The following is a 15,774-nucleotide window of genomic DNA, read 5'->3' as shown; positions in this document are numbered from 1 at the left end:
GTGCTTTTCACCTATCGCCTCTTTTTTTTCCCCCCATGTGTCTTAGCACAGTTTCCAGGAAGATCTGTTTCCATTATCTTGTGGAATCTTTAGGTGCTCCCTGACTAATGTAACAAGACCCCAGAAGAAGCTAAGGCATCGAAGCATTAGTAGATCCAAACAGAAATAATGTCCATGTTCACACTTCATGAATATGTAGGTGAGTAAAAATGGTTTAAATTTTAAAGTTTACCTGCAGATTCCTCCAGCTGGGCACGTAAAACATGATTTCTTGCTTTAAGAACTTCTATTCTGTTATATTAAGCAGACATATAACACCTACATGAATTTCAGACATTTAATTTTACAAATACAACAATAAGCCAAAGGCAAAAAGCGAGGTGGAGAGAACTACGCCTCCAGCACAACAGAAGATTTGGTTATGACTGCCTGAACACAACCAAGAACATTATTTCCCAGGAGACAGGGAAGGAAGAAAGAAACAAGCTGACAGCACACTGAATATTTCAGGAAAAATGTGTGAAGATAGGACCATCTGAAATTGGAAAGCTTGTAGGACTTATTTATCTGCTATCAATGGTAGAATTAGTCCTATCCCGTGCAGTTACAATCAGAAGTTGTTAGCATACGTGTATACATCCAAGCATGTCCATCAGAAAAACCATGACCTGTAGCTGTCTTCCTCTTGTACCTCCTTCCTCCATCTCTATGTTCAACACAGGGTGGTCTAGCTCTCTGGAGCTGAAGTCATTCGAGGCTAGTTTGGATGTGGCCTTGGGCAGCCTGATCTGATGGCAATATTGCCCAAGGCAAGGGGATTAAAAGTAGCTGATCTTCAAGGTCCTTTCCAACCTAAGCCATTTTGTGATTCTATGATTCTTTCCTCACTACATTTCTGACACTCTCAGAAGGAAACAATATCAAACAGTAGGGGCAACAATAGTTTGTCTTGTTTTGTGACAACTCTAGATAGGTTAAGGCTACAATTAGCTGAAACAGATGGGAAAAAAGAGTATAGTGTTGATGTAGCTCACATTTTTTTTAACAAGTTTACCTGGTCATGATCCAACATATTGGCACAACACCAACAGATAATATTGTGCTCACTGAAGCACAGAGAACTTTCATTCCCAAGTATAAATTTGGCACATGTTGTGAGCAATTATATATACATACATATATATACATATAAAAAAGTAATTTTTTTTAAGTAATTTGCTGTCTAAAACCGCACTAATGTGTACACGTAGTCCTACACGTACATTCAACACTACTAACTTACATTTCTCTTCCCTATAGTAATTGTTTTAGTACTAAGGATGCAGAATTACTGGTTTACTACAAAACTTTCATGTAGCTTTAAATATACATATGAAGTATTGCTTTCTCCTCAGCAGATATTTCTGGTGATGCCAGATAACAGACTCTTTTTCACTGCTTTTAGCCACAAACTTTCCATGCGTACTCTTCAAGGGAGGAGATGTCCAATGCATATATGCATACCAAAGTTTTGTCGAGTTGTAAAGAAAAACACTACTTAAAGTAAACTGGTTTTCATTACACTACGACTTAACATCTTCTGCTTGGAGAGGATCTGTAGAACTCTGTCTGTAGCCACCCATCTGCATTTTCAAGCTATTGGAATATTCTATAGGTAAGAGGCTACTGCAAATCCAACACTAAATAATTTTAAAACAGGCTTTTTACAAGATCATTAATATATATCATCTTATCAGGATCTTGATTTTTTCTGTATTGACAAAGACTTCTTGTTTACAGTCTAGACAAGTCCTACAGTACATTGCTTTTCATTTTCCTTAGCGTTGCACCATGTAAAACAAGATCTTTTGTACATGAGCTCAGAGAAAATTTCACGTTTATATTTTGTGTTTCTGAAGAATACAGAAAAGTCTCAGGTCACAGTGCCATAAATCTATGATTTGATTATGAAAAGGCATTGATTTACTTGCAACTGCTAAGATGAAGTTGTAATTAGTAAAACACTCGATAAGCACACTTGATCTCAAATAGCTCTGCATCAAAATAAATCAACAGTTATATTTACTCACATCAAAGGTGAGAAGAACGTCAAAGCTGGTAAATACTTGTAACCTGATGCAGTCCAAAGGCAAGCTTGCTAACGTGTTCACAGCTCAATGTCCCTGAAGCACCCAGCCAGCCCCAGGTGATGACTGAGTAAATGTATCTTAATCCAAACATGCACTGAAATTCTGTGCCTGGTCTTCACCAGGTGTCAGTCATAACAGTGCCATTGAGATCCACACAGCTATGCCACATTTTACCAACATGGGTTGGCAGCCAACTGAAATGAGTTTTGCAGCAAAAAGAATAGGAATGAACAGTTGTGGGGTTTTTTGTTTGTTTGTTTGTTTTTGTTTCCTAGAAATCGAATTATTTCATATTCCTGCTGCCTCCCTACCCTGTTGTAAAACATGAATATTTCTTGTTCATTCTGATAATCGCATGCATGCATGAATGAATGACAGGATGCAGTTAAAATTGCTTACAGCTCACACACCGCAATTTTACTTTGCGGTATATCCTGTAACTCCTCGAATCTTTAGCTTTAACATTAGGTAAATTTTCCACTCCAGTGCAAAGTATTATTAACTGATAAATAAATTAAACAAATAAATGTCTGGAGTCCATTTCTGGAAAATAAAGTGTTTCTAAAACTTTGAAATTTCAAGAGGCATATCAAAGTAATACGGAACTTCCCCATCACCACCTCTCCAGAAGATCTCACTGCAGCACACACACACACACACACACACACAGTAGTAGGGACATACAGATTAGTCCTGTTTCTGCCTTACATCTGCGTTGTTAACAGATAGCAAATGATCTTGTAAATATGCCCACCTTGCAAAGACAGCATTGCAGAAAGAGCGATCCTCCTTATATACCATCCAAAAATAATTAGGATGCAAAATACATATGCTTCAGTGTCATTTGGTGTTCCATGTTGCTACAGTAATTACTTCGATGAAAATTTATGATACTTTACAAAACGCTTAAAGCAACCCACTGGAGCACTCTGCACCTTTTTGTTACTGTGAATCAGAACCAACTTCTCTCCCCTACGAAACTAATTTACACTACAGCTATTTTGATGCCATTCTCATCAGAACAGAATACCATACACAAGTTACACTGTAACTTAGCTATATCAGGGCAAAGTTTCTGGCAGAAAGGGTTTCCATATGGCCCAGCACCTGCACCTCGCTGTCTGTGGGGCGCACACTGTCTCTCCCCGGGTCAGTGTCAGAGCTCCCGCTGGCTCCCGGACATCTCATTTCTGTCTGTGCAGTACCCACAATAACGAGCCTCGGAGGTGCCACCAACTCTTTCCTTTTAGTGATTCCCCGCTACAAGCAGCATAAAGATTTACAACCGTTAGCAGCTATTTTTATTCCCTAGCTGGGTAGCACCTCCTATCCTGCTCAGTCATTTCCTTCAGAGTTCTGGAGATACCCACTGACAAAACCTCGGCTCGGACTTTCAGGCCGTTTCTTTCTGAAAGAGAAGCAGCCCCCAAGCACAGCCCCGGGTTTGCCTTGGCAGTAGCTCAGCTCGGTGTCACCTCCAGGCTCCGGGCGGAGCCGTGTGCTTTGCGGAGGACACGAAGTTCCCGAGTGGGCTGAGCAGCACGCGTGGCCACTGCATTTCAGGATCGGGTGAGCTATGGTCGGTGCTGCTCAGAGCCGTCAATGAGCATCTCGCCCTCCGAGCAAAGTGATGGGGGAACGGGCGCGGGCAGGGCGAGTGTTTTTCACAGCACCTCCCGAGCATTAAGACGAGACGCGGGCAAGCCAAGAAAGATTTCTAGGACTCTTCCCAGCTTCGCTGCCGCTCAGCAGTCCGAAAGAGCCCTCCACAACAACTAAAGAAGCCGCTATCGCAGCGAGATGTCGAAACGCACTCGAACGGCGTTCCTCGCCCGCCGAGCGCGGGACGCGTCGCGGAGTTGGGGCGCTCGCAGCCCTCGCACATCGGCGGGGCAGGAGGAGCCGCAGCCCCCTCCCTGAACGCCACCAGCGGGTGGATCGAGTCCCCCGCCGGGCTCTCCCATCCCGCCCCGCGGTGCCCCTTACCGTGCTGCGGCCGGGGTTTGCCGCCCGGCGCCTTCTCCTTCCTGCCGCTCCGCATCCGCCAGCACGCCGCCCCTCTGCCCAACGCGCCGGCCATGCCGCGGGCGGGGCGGCCCCGCGCAGCACCGGGCCCGGCGGGGACAGCGCGGGGCGGAGATGGGGCGCGGGACCCGGCGGAGCGGGGCGGGAGCGGAGCGGGGACAGCGGTCCCGCCTCCCCCGGCCCCGGCGACAGGCGGCGGCCACGGGCAGCACCGCCCCCGCCCCGCGCCCCCCGCCCCGCTCCGCCCGCGGGAGCGGTGGGGCTGCCGGGGCCGGGCGGCTTTCCAGACAGGGGGAATGACAGCGCTCCACGCGAACCTCCCCCCTTACCCCCACCACCCTCCCCGAAAAACGTGTACGTTACCTCCTGCCATCAAAACCACTGCTTCCGCACTCTCCCTACTCCGGCACGATGAGTAACTCAACCTGAGATTCCCACCTCCCACTCGTGGGACGGGGAGGCAGCCTCCCGCCCGCGCCGCCTCGGTCCCGGCCGCTCCGGAGGGAATCGCCCGACCCTCGCCCCGAAGAGGCACCCGCGGCCCTTCCGTGAGGGGCTGCGGGCAGTGCGAGGGGCACGGCGCGCTCTGTTCTCACAGTCAGACGCAATGATTCAAAAGTTACGGGCGCAGTGTTGAAATATTAACAGTTTTACGGGCAAGAAAAAGTAGTTTAGAGCGCTGCTTTAAGTCCCGAGGGTCTGGCAGCGCAGTGTGTTCTGCAAGTACAAATGATGCGTGCGACTCGTGCTTGCAATCTTGCTAATAAATCCACCCTTGTGTCAAGTTCTCGCAGCTGCCACTACAGCTCCAGAAAGGTATTGCACAGTCGCTTTTTGATTTTTCATTCTCGCATACCTATATGTCATCGGCAACCCCACGAGGCATGGCACTCTGTCAGTGGGGATGCTTTGAAAAGCAAAGAGCTGGCATGCAGGATTTGCACTGATTCTTCTGTTGGAAGGAAAGGAGAAGAGCCTACGTCCTGTAGCTCATCTCTGTTCCCCTAACTTCAATAAACTTACAGAGAAAAATAATGAGGCTTCCTTGGTAACTTTGAAACTTACTCTTTGGAGACTCAATCAAATCAAGTTACTATTTAGAAACTAAAAAAAAAAAAAAAAAATAGAGAGCTCCTCTTTAGCTTTGTAACTCCACCAGCCAAAGTTCAAAGGAGCCATAGTCCGTGTGGTAAAAACACTTCTGTCCTCCAGCCTGAAGTTAAATTGTCCACCTTTTGAACAGTGCCTTTTGAGCAGTGCCCACTGCCCACCAGCTGCCCCCCAAGCACCCTCTGCCCCACATTTGGGACGCGGCCAAGGTGTGGGTCAAAGTCAGAGCAGGGGATGCTGTGCACACTGCAATATGGAGGTTTCCATCAGTGCCAAGAGTGATTCATGTGAGCAAGGAGCACTGACCTTGACCTGACACATAGACATGCAGCCCGTGGTGATGAATGTAACAGAATAAATGGTGGATATAAGTGCTTACTCCCTCTTGTAGGGCTGTTCTTGCTCAGTTCTGTTGCACTGTGACACGAGTAATAACTCATTTGCTTGCCCTCATAATATCACATTTAGAAAACTGCTATTCTTCTCTGCCTGAAGGCTCTGGAATAAATACACTCCCCAAACAATTGATTTTAATCAAATATATTTCTATCACTCGACTTGGTTTCTGTTATTGATAATGACTACACAAGTGGTTGTGTGGGCATTGTCTCACTGCTGCTCCACATTTGGATGCTTTTTACAGCAGGTATATTTTGTTAGATATACTTCTATAAATGTATTTACACAGGGGAGGGGGAGAGAAAACCAAAAGAAAATACATCTCCTCACACAAGAGTCTGAAACTACTACAGACATTAGTTAAGATGCAAATCAAGAATAGTATAAAATATTTTGTAGAGAGTACGCTTTTTAAATGATATAAAATACATATCTCATATAAAACAGAAGTAGAGTGGAAAAGAAAAACTCCACAGTAGCTGGAGGCAGGATTAGTATTCCAGAACAGGTTTAATAAGTAGAGGAAATTAAAATCCCTGACCTGCTTACATTTAGAATCACGGAATGGTTTGGATTGGAAAGGATCTTAAAGATCATCAAGTCTGTGGGTTTTGTGCGAAGAGATATTTTTGCAGAAACTTCCACAAATGAAAACAAAACAAACAAACAAAAAGCCATATTCACAGTCCCTTCCTGGAAGACTGATTTTTCTACATTCAACATTTAATAACTTTCCTTATTTATTTATTTTTATCGAGGAAAGAAGAAAGTCACAAGGGCCTTCTTAAATATTATTGCACAGTGTAGCAACTGTGATTTAAAGGGCTGTCACACTTACTCATCATAGGCAACTAAAGGCACAGCGGAGAACACAAGAAGCATCTGTTGAAAGGGAAAGGTACAGAAATCATAAAATGATAATACTGAAATGTTGTATGATACCTCTATGGCTCATACTTTCAGTCCCCGAGTGTAGCATCATAAATTGCATGCTAATGTTTGTTTGTCCTTGTGTTCCCAGCTCATCCAATGCACAACTGTTTCCATGTATTAACGTGGGTTTGTTTTCCCACTGGTGAAGGAGTATTTGGTTGTCATATCCCTCTGTTAAATGACTGTTCTTTGCAAAGATGCATTAAACAGACTGGAGATTTCAACGCATATTTTAAACGGTGCCTACACTGAACTGGCTTACACAGACCTTCACAAAAAGGAGTATTACCATGCTCATTTTTCTGCTGAGGCATTTGTTGTTTTACCTAAGAATAACATGGAAGAGTTCCCTACAGTGCTGTTTCTCAGTGCTGAATTATTACACTTGTTTCCTTCTATCAGCCTGAGTCTATGACCCCAGATCCAGGAGCAGTAAGGCATCAGCTCAGTCAGCAGTAGCAACCCAACTATAAAGACTGCCCCCTGGGAGACCCACCACATTTCTGTCCCAGCTCATCTTCCAGCCCCAAACTTGCTGGCAACATGCTTGTAATTTGCCACTAACAATAATCCCTTCTCGCTGCCTTTTGGTACTGGAGATACGTATGTCCTCTTTATGCAGCCAAACAGAAAAGAACTAGATGGGACAGAAATGCAATTCACATGCTGATACTAATTCCTTATAAAACACTGCTTCACATCCATAGGGAATCTATGCCCTTCCAGTAGTTGCCTCCAGGTTATATCTTGGTGACTTTGTACAACCCTGACAGAAAGCAGAATAGTCACAGGCAGTGTTTTGCTGGGCTAACTTATCTGCCTGCAGCTAATCTCCTCACCTTTGTGGTTGTGCTGCGATAAGGCACTGCTGTGGGTCAGCCTGTGTGCTCTCCTCCTTGTCCCAGTGTTGGAGGAATCAGAAAGGCAGTCAATGGCTTTGGTACCTGCTCAAGGAGGGAGTTTATAAATGTGAAGAAAATCAGCTTTCCACACAGGTAAATAGTGATAGGACAAAGGTTTTAAACTAAAGGAAAGGAGATTAAGATTAGATGTCAAGGGGAAGTTTTTTACTGCAAGAGTGGAGAGGCGCTGGAATAGGTCATCCAGAGAGGTTGTGGATGCTCTGTTCCTAGAGGTGTCTAAAGCCAGATTGGATGGGGTCCTGGGTAATCTGATCTAATAATCTAGTGGTTGGCAACTCTATCTGAGGCAGGGGGACTGGAACCTGAAGATCCTTAAGGCCCCTTCCAACTCGAGCCATTCTGTGATTCTATGAAGGCAAGGCAGAGAGCAAGGACCAGGCTATGATGCCTCTTGCCTTGGTGACAGCAGTGCCCAACCACAACTGTATGTTCCTCAGTACAACCCTTCCAAGTCTCATTTCTTTTACGTGCACAGAGCATGGCACAATTACACCAAGTCCAGCAAAGGCAGCCATGATCCTCACCAGCTCCAAAGCTGGAGATTTATTGACATATTTGACTTAACTGTTTGATTTATTTGCCATTACTGACTTGACTGTTTGAAGACAGCTTCAAGCCCAACCACAACCAAGTCATATACCACACATCCTATGCTCATAACTGTTCCATGGAGCTGAGGGGTGGGTTTAGAGGGTGAGCTATCCATCATAAAAGAGAACATAGAGAAGGAGTCAGGATGTAGTATTGAAAGTTTGACTGAAAATACAGCCACTATAATTCTATTCTCAATAAAGCAGAAAAATTACTTCTGTATTTACGTAGTTTAATTTCCAGGCAATGTAATCATGAAATTCAAATTACACTAGACTTTCCAGAATCTTCCTTTTTTTCCCGCCCCTGGAAACTAGGAAAAAGAAAATGTAACTGGGAAATAAAGATGCACTGAAGCAACATTTCTGCTTTCTGTGCCTTTTTCTTCAGTTATTATACCCAAGAGCAGAAAACTTGTTTTCCTGCAAGGGGAGTGAAAAGATGCATTTCCAGTGGAGAGGACAGAATATGGAAATCACAAGCCACACCTAACTTCATACCACATAGAGTTTGATCCAGTAAAAAGAAAGCAAGGGTCTGCCCACGAAGTCCAGGGTGGGGGCAGAATTGATACTTCATGCAGATATGGAGATTTAGAAAGACCATAGGAGACAGCTTTGACCTGAAAGCATTTCAGCTTCTATTCTGGAAGCTCAGGATTGACATGATCATATTACATGTTGAATGTCAAAAGTCCATTTTATTCAAAGTTTTACTCAAAATCTGATCAGGGGGAGCTACTTGAATCCCAGTCCTGGCACTGAGATGCTGCCAGGGGACAGAAATGCACCACCCTTTGTTAGCTCATAGACAAACTAGGTTTCTGAATGAAGTAATCATTGCAAAAACTGGTATAAAGAGGAGCTACTGTTCTTTCTGGTCAGGTAAGTTCTGTTGACTGATACAAAAAGTAGTAAAGAAATTATTGTTTTCAAAGTTCTGAGGTTACTGATGGGCTGCCTCATAGTCCCTGATGAAATTAAGTGCTGCTCAAGAGCTAGATCAGAAGACACATGGCCTTTAAGATGTGCAAGAGGGGATCCCAAGAGGGCACACTGCTCTCAGGTATTTATCAGTGCTTCTGTTTTGAATATCTCTGAGAAATGGGTTTTTAGATAAATATAGAGCAAATGCATGCCCAAGGATCTCTGAAAGAAGATTTAGAAGGTCAGTCACAAAGGGCTACATTCAGCTTATAATTACTCCAGCCACAAAAAATAAGAACAAAATAATTGCGATGAGAAAGTTCAAGCAGATCTTCCTTCTTCTCTCTTCCAAAACGAATTGATTTTCCTTGAAACTTCTGAACCCCTTAAAAAACAATATTCTTACATGTTTTGTGTGATCTGCAAAGCAACAAATTGTTTCCTGTGCTAGTTACTGATATTTCTGTTTAAGTTGATCTCTGTTAGAATTGTTACCCTGTTACTGTGTCATAGACAAATTTGCTGTGATTTATATAAAAAAAGAAAAATCAGAAGTAATATAAATCAAAATCAATTTAACATGATCCAAGTGATGGAGTTTACACCAAAAATTCAGTTTTTACACTTGCAAATAGAAATGTAAATTTTATATCCTAACTAGAATAAAGTACTGCAGCAGGAATTCACTCTGCAAAAAAGAACCTGTGAGTCCTTTTCCACCTGTCACCTTCTTCAGGGTTCAGCAAGTCAGACACAGCCTTCGTTTCTATTTGCAGCTCTGCAGGAAGATGCAGAAAACCTATTGCCAGGGGCTGCAGAAGGAACACACTGAACAAGCTATTACCTCCCCTGGCTGTGCATTTCCCTGCCAACAGCTGCTACATCTGTAGTGTCCCTCCGGCACAAGGTAGGATGCAGCAGCCTGCTGAAACACTTACTTACACAGGCTTCATGCTACTAGTGACTACAGATGGTTTGTTTGCTTTTTGTTTCTGTAGTGGTAATTCAGGGATTGGCTCTCTGTTCCAGTTGAGTTGTGCTGGAAGATGGCAGCTGGGACTGAGCCCTAACCGTGGCCACTAAAAGCACATCAGACACAAGCAATGCAACATTCTTGCTCACTAGCACAGTAACATAGTTGGACTCATGCAGTTGCAGAGATCTAATCACCTATTAAAATGACTACAACTGTGTTGTATGGCTTTTCCTTGGCTTTTAGTCAAAAACTCTTGCCCTAACACATTTTATAAAATGCACTGGTGCGAAGCCACATGCAGTAGGGCAGAATTACAATTTTTAATGTTTCAAAATTACATAAATCTGTCTGTTTATTTTTTTTCCTTTCTTCTACTTCAACAAACATCTCATTATTGGCAGAAATCTTACGCTTATATTCAAAGTAAATATAAACAGGTACCTAACAACCACTCTAGTATGATTTTATGAAAGCATTCTGTGTATATCTGTATAAATCACTGAAGAATATGGAACTAAAACTGCCTGAAACAAAATAAGGAAATTCATTTGGAATTAGGTGTACAGGAAATTCCTGATCATTTGCATGAGTTCTTTTTCCTTTGGCTGGTTCTCCACTAGTCACCACAAAACAAAATTTCTTTAAATCTTTTCTTGTCTTCATCCTCCCTGAAGTTTATGTGATGTCTTCCCTGGTCTCTAATGGGATCACTTCTGTTCAGGTTTTATTCTTTCTGTCTGTTAATTCTGTATCTATACAGAGTTCAGAGATTGCCAAAAGCCAAGGGAATGGTGTGAGCCCAGCTACATTCAATGGCTGAATTCCAGCAGATTGCCATAGGTGAGGCACCACCTTGCAGAGCACACTGATGTGTTCATGGTTTATTGCAGTATTACTGCTTCACACACTTATCTCACTCCTTCCTCCTTTGAGAGAACTATGTCAATTCAATGGCTCACAGTGCTTAACCTCTTTGAAACCTATTTACACCAAATAACAGAATTTTTGCAGTTGTGCTCTTTTGGCTTGCAATAGACAGAGTTGAGAGGTTAGCAGGGAACAAAGCAATGTGTCCTTTTTCCCGGTGAAAATTCTCTTCCTACTACAGAGAACAGAAACATATCTCCTCCCAGAGTGAGAAATAGATGATGGAAGTGTTCGATTACAGTGTATGCTGGGTCATGTGTTACCTGGCTGATCATCACATCCCATGGGTGGCAGTGCCCAGGATGCCTCACAGTATGAGATAGAGCTACTGTCAACACTTCTTCACTGCTGCATTTGTACAACCAGGCACCATTCCAAGGGCTGCATTTTCGGCCGTTACGTATGTGATCTTTCAGCCTTGGTGGTTAAGCAGTGCAATGGAACAGCAAGAACATGGAAAAGAAAAACAGTGTTTGTGTTCTATGTGGGCAACAGGGATAGGAAACAAGAAGTAGATTCTCTTTTACCCAGTGCAAAGCATAACTAAGTAATATAGCGCTCTCAGAAGTCTGCTGTGTTGCTGATTATGGGAAAGCAGCAATGTTGCTTAGGCCTATTACAACCAGGCTCTGCCTTTCCTATAGACTAGAGATAAAAATATAATTTAATAGATGATGTTTCTTGAGGTTCCGATACCATTTTTTCAAGCTGAGATTTAATACTCACAAGTCTATGGAATATGGATTTGGGCATGCTACTGTGTAAGAGATATGCAGTCTGGAAGCACATAGCTTCTAAAAACAGACAAAACACAAGCAGAGTTTCTAATAATGATGTTTGTGTTTCTATTCTTTCTCCCTTAGCTACAGGAAAACTAAACCATACACATGACTGCTCCAAGTCTATCTCTGCAAAGTCTATTTCTACTCTTTATTTTTCAGCATAAATATGTTGCATTTTCCAGGATTTCATAACCTTCTACCTCTCAGGTGCATCCTCTATATGGGTAACATTTGTTTTTATATACTTGATATTTCATCTCCCTTTCAGTTATTAGTTGTTTCATGCCAATATTAAAAAGAAATGCAATTTTTCCTATCGATGATCAGGTATTTAAAACTTGTAAGGCAATTATTCTTGATATGGTACAATCTCACAGGATGCCTGTGGCATTAGTTTGATTTAGCAACAGAGAAGATAATATGGGGTTACTCCAGACTTCAAAATAGCAGAAGAATGAAAAGTAAAGTAATTTTTGCAGAAAGTTGCCAAACCCGAAAATGTAAAGTACACACAGGAGGTTTTATTTCTGAATACAAGGCTATACTTCTGTTTTCAGAATTCAAATTCTATACAAATTTGGGCACAGCTGCACAAAAACATGAGAAATAAATATTGATATTCAGGTCTACACACTTAGAGTCCCTCTTTGCTTCTCAAAGCACTCTGTACAGAGCTGCCATAAGAGAAAATGTGCCTGAATAATAAATACCACATCAGTTTGTTAGAACAATGCAGCAACCTTGTCAGAATTAGGTGCCATCTGGCACTACAGTCAAGCCATCCACTCATACTTAACCATCAGTATTAAGTACTAATTCACTTAAAAGGAAACATAAAATGATTCTTCTTATTTTGCTCTACAATTACCTCATACGCAATGGAAGATAGAGCAGAAGATGAGTGGACCTCTTGTAGGGTGAATAATTCCCAAGGATGGTACTTCAAAAGAAACAGTACAGATGATGGTATATTTGAATAGGTCTATATAGATAATATACAAATAATACACAAAAGAAGATGGCTCACCTTTAAGACGACAAGGCTTGCAGGGGACTCCACAAAGGGATTTCACAAAGGGATCTCCAAGAAGAGAGACCCTTTCCTGGAGGTGGTCAGCCCTTAAATGGGGTTTGGGAGAGGTGGAGCCAGGCTCCACCCCTTCCACTCACACAGGTATATCACCTCCACCTGTGAGCCTGTGAGCCTGTGGCTGACTCAGTGCTCACCTTAGGTGACCAATCAGTGCTTCAGGTCGTGATTTGGCAGTTCCCATACACCTCTGCAGCGGATAAAGTCAATGGACCTCAAGAGGACTGGGAATTTTAGGACCTAGAATTTAAAAAATAGTTTATATTTCCAATATTAAGTTTAGGTCTTCATTAGATTAAAGTTCCAAAAATACTGATCTGATTCTGAGAACTTTTCATCTTAAATAGTGATTATAGTAAAACTTGTGTGAACTGCAGGTGCAGAATAAAGCCTAGGTAGAGGTGTTATTTGTTCTGATAAGATGGAAGCACACCAAAAGTTCCTACAAACATAAGAGTTCAATTTAATGATGGCTATAATTACTTCAGAGAATAGAACTTTCCTAACGTTTTTATTATAATTATATTTTCTATATCACAACTGGTTGAAATTTTAGGTAATATAAAAAGCCTAGTAAAAATATGCAAAACCCAGTACAGGAAATATTACGTAGTTCCCATGCTTTGTAGTGGATTAATATTTTCTATATCCAAACATCAAAGGAAGACAAACTTGGATCAAAGATCATACTACCTCATTTGATTTCCATTCTTGTGTCTGTCAGTGGGAAACATGACTCAGGAAAAATAAAGGATGAAATCTAATAATACAAATCTATTATTACAATAACCTAAAACTGGGAAATAAAAAGTCTACATTTTAAGTATTTCATTTCTGAAACAGAAACAATAATATCATGTTATGTGTGTCAATGGGAAGATCAGTCTCAGAGGTAGATTCAGAAGGAGCTCTATTGAGAATTAGAAAACTAGCAGTCTATAAAGCTATCTAGAGACTGCTAAAATTAAAATACAGAAATAATTCAGGGAGCAGAGAGAAAAATGCTGCCTCTTATTCCTTCTATAACGTAAGTATGTTGACTACGTATCATAAAATAGTTGGTACATCTTGTAATACTTACAGTCTAGAATCAGCTGAAACATCACAAGCATGTTCAAGAAGAGTGTATAGGGCTGACAGCTACTGCTCACTCCTGAAAGAAATACTGATTTTATACTGAAACAGCAGAAAAGGGGCTAGAATTAGAATTTGTCAGTTCCCAAACAAGCACTCCAACCACTAGGCTGCCATGTGAAGGGGAGATTTACTTTTTCAGTCTTATTTTAATTAGAATCTAAGCTAAACATAGTGGTTCACATTATATTGTGTGGCAGCCAACCCTTAATGGCTCATTAGACATCCACCTAAGAGTTTGCTAAACTGCTTTACTCAGGGTATTTAAGCAGAGATACTAACTGGGTCTGAGTCTGAGCTGTTTAGGTATGAGCCAGGTGCTAAGCTGGGTGCCTGCTCTCTCTAAATTCCTAATTTTGCCTGTCTTCCAATGAAAACTCAGAAGAACTTCAGGATTTTCAGCTCAGCCCTGTAAGTACTTACACCTGCAAGCAAGGGATTTGCGGGAACAGTCCCTTAAGTTTTCGTGTTCTGAATTTAACGTGCCAAAAAATGACTATTCTGTGGTTTTGAAATCATGCTTAACGCAGACTTAGTGCCAACAGTTTTTAAACAATTTCCTTCAATATTAGACATAACAGTGCAGTGGAGGTTTGAAATAGAACTTGCTTCCTTGGTTAAATATTATCCTGCTTCCTTTCTGACCTACAAACTATAAAAGATCCAGAGTATATACTTAAGCATGCATGTAGTCCCATCAACTTCAATGAGCATGAGAAAACCAAATGAGGGTTTATGTTTCTTTAAGCTACTATTTTAAGAATATTCAGATGAACTGAACAATTAAACATTTCTTTAGAGAGAGACATTGGAGATTTAGTGCTAAATCACGTTTTTCAGTAGAAGAATTTTCTACTTGCTTAATGGAAAATGTTGCATCTTCGAAGATACTGGAATTGCTCAAATGACATGGTTTTATTGGAAGCTGTTGAAGGTTTCAGTGCTTCACATTTCATTTTTGGCAGTTTAAATTCTCTTCATTTTTTGGGACAATTTAAGCCACAGAGAGAACAGATACAAAAAGATCTGGGTCCTAAAATTTTCAGAGATTCATACTAAAATTTGGCAACTATTGTTTAAAACAACTTTTCGCTCTAGGGAAAAAAAATAAAAATCAGTTCTCCTTTCACAAGGGAATATGGCATCACACGATCAGTCCTCTACCTAATCCTTCAAACCCACATACAGAAAAAGTCTATAATCCAATTACTTGAAAATATCACATATACCTACCAAAGGTACTGAGATATATGCAAGTGAGAAAATATTACAATTTTGGATGCTGATATACAACGACGTACCAGCTTGAAATTTGTGAAAATATTGCACAGTATTTCATACAAATCACAAACTAATAACACAGGTCTCAAAATACTTGGATTAGATATATCTTTTGAAACTGCTGGATCTTTCATCTATTGAGAAGACCATTCAAGAACAAATTGGAGATTGAATCTATTAGCCTTAATCACTAAACAACAAAAGATCCAGCAGTTGTCTCCTGGTCTATGGAAGTAACATTTTGTTTTCCCAAAAATCATGCTGATCATTTTTACTACATATGTTATATCTAATTACAAATTAATCCTTGCTATGTTAAAGAGTTGTGGATAAAACAAGTTTCTTATTATCTACTCCAGAACAGTCTCTAACAAAAACAATTTTTGTGTCAAAGTGGCAAAACGAAGCAGCTAGACACATAACAAATCCATAGTTCAACAAAAGCCAACTGCAAATTACTGATAATGAAAATGTAGCTTTTTAACAGTAGGAAAAATGTTTCTGGTAACTTACCCAAAGCAAAACAATTTTAATAAATATGATTTTTT

At 41.3% G+C, this 15,774-nt stretch overlaps 1 protein-coding gene across 1 annotated transcript in view; it reads right to left on the bottom strand.

Annotated features, from left to right (window-relative positions):
- Positions 1 to 4,221, bottom strand: part of ZNF385D (zinc finger protein 385D) — a 377,949-nt gene extending 373,728 nt beyond the window's left edge. Inside the window, exon 1 of the mRNA XM_065753483.1 lies at positions 4,116 to 4,221. Coding sequence (XP_065609555.1) covers positions 4,116 to 4,209 — 94 coding nt within the window. The 5' untranslated portion in view covers positions 4,210 to 4,221. The remainder of the gene's footprint in view (positions 1 to 4,115) is intronic.
- Between the last annotated feature and the right edge of the window lie 11,553 nt (positions 4,222 to 15,774).

Source organism: Cyrtonyx montezumae, unplaced genomic scaffold (genome assembly GCF_038088225.1).
Source record: "Cyrtonyx montezumae isolate F1298 unplaced genomic scaffold, pur_monq_1.0 scaffold_8, whole genome shotgun sequence".
Taxonomy (NCBI): Eukaryota; Metazoa; Chordata; class Aves; order Galliformes; family Odontophoridae; genus Cyrtonyx; species Cyrtonyx montezumae.
This window is presented reverse-complemented; position numbering and strand designations above follow the sequence as displayed.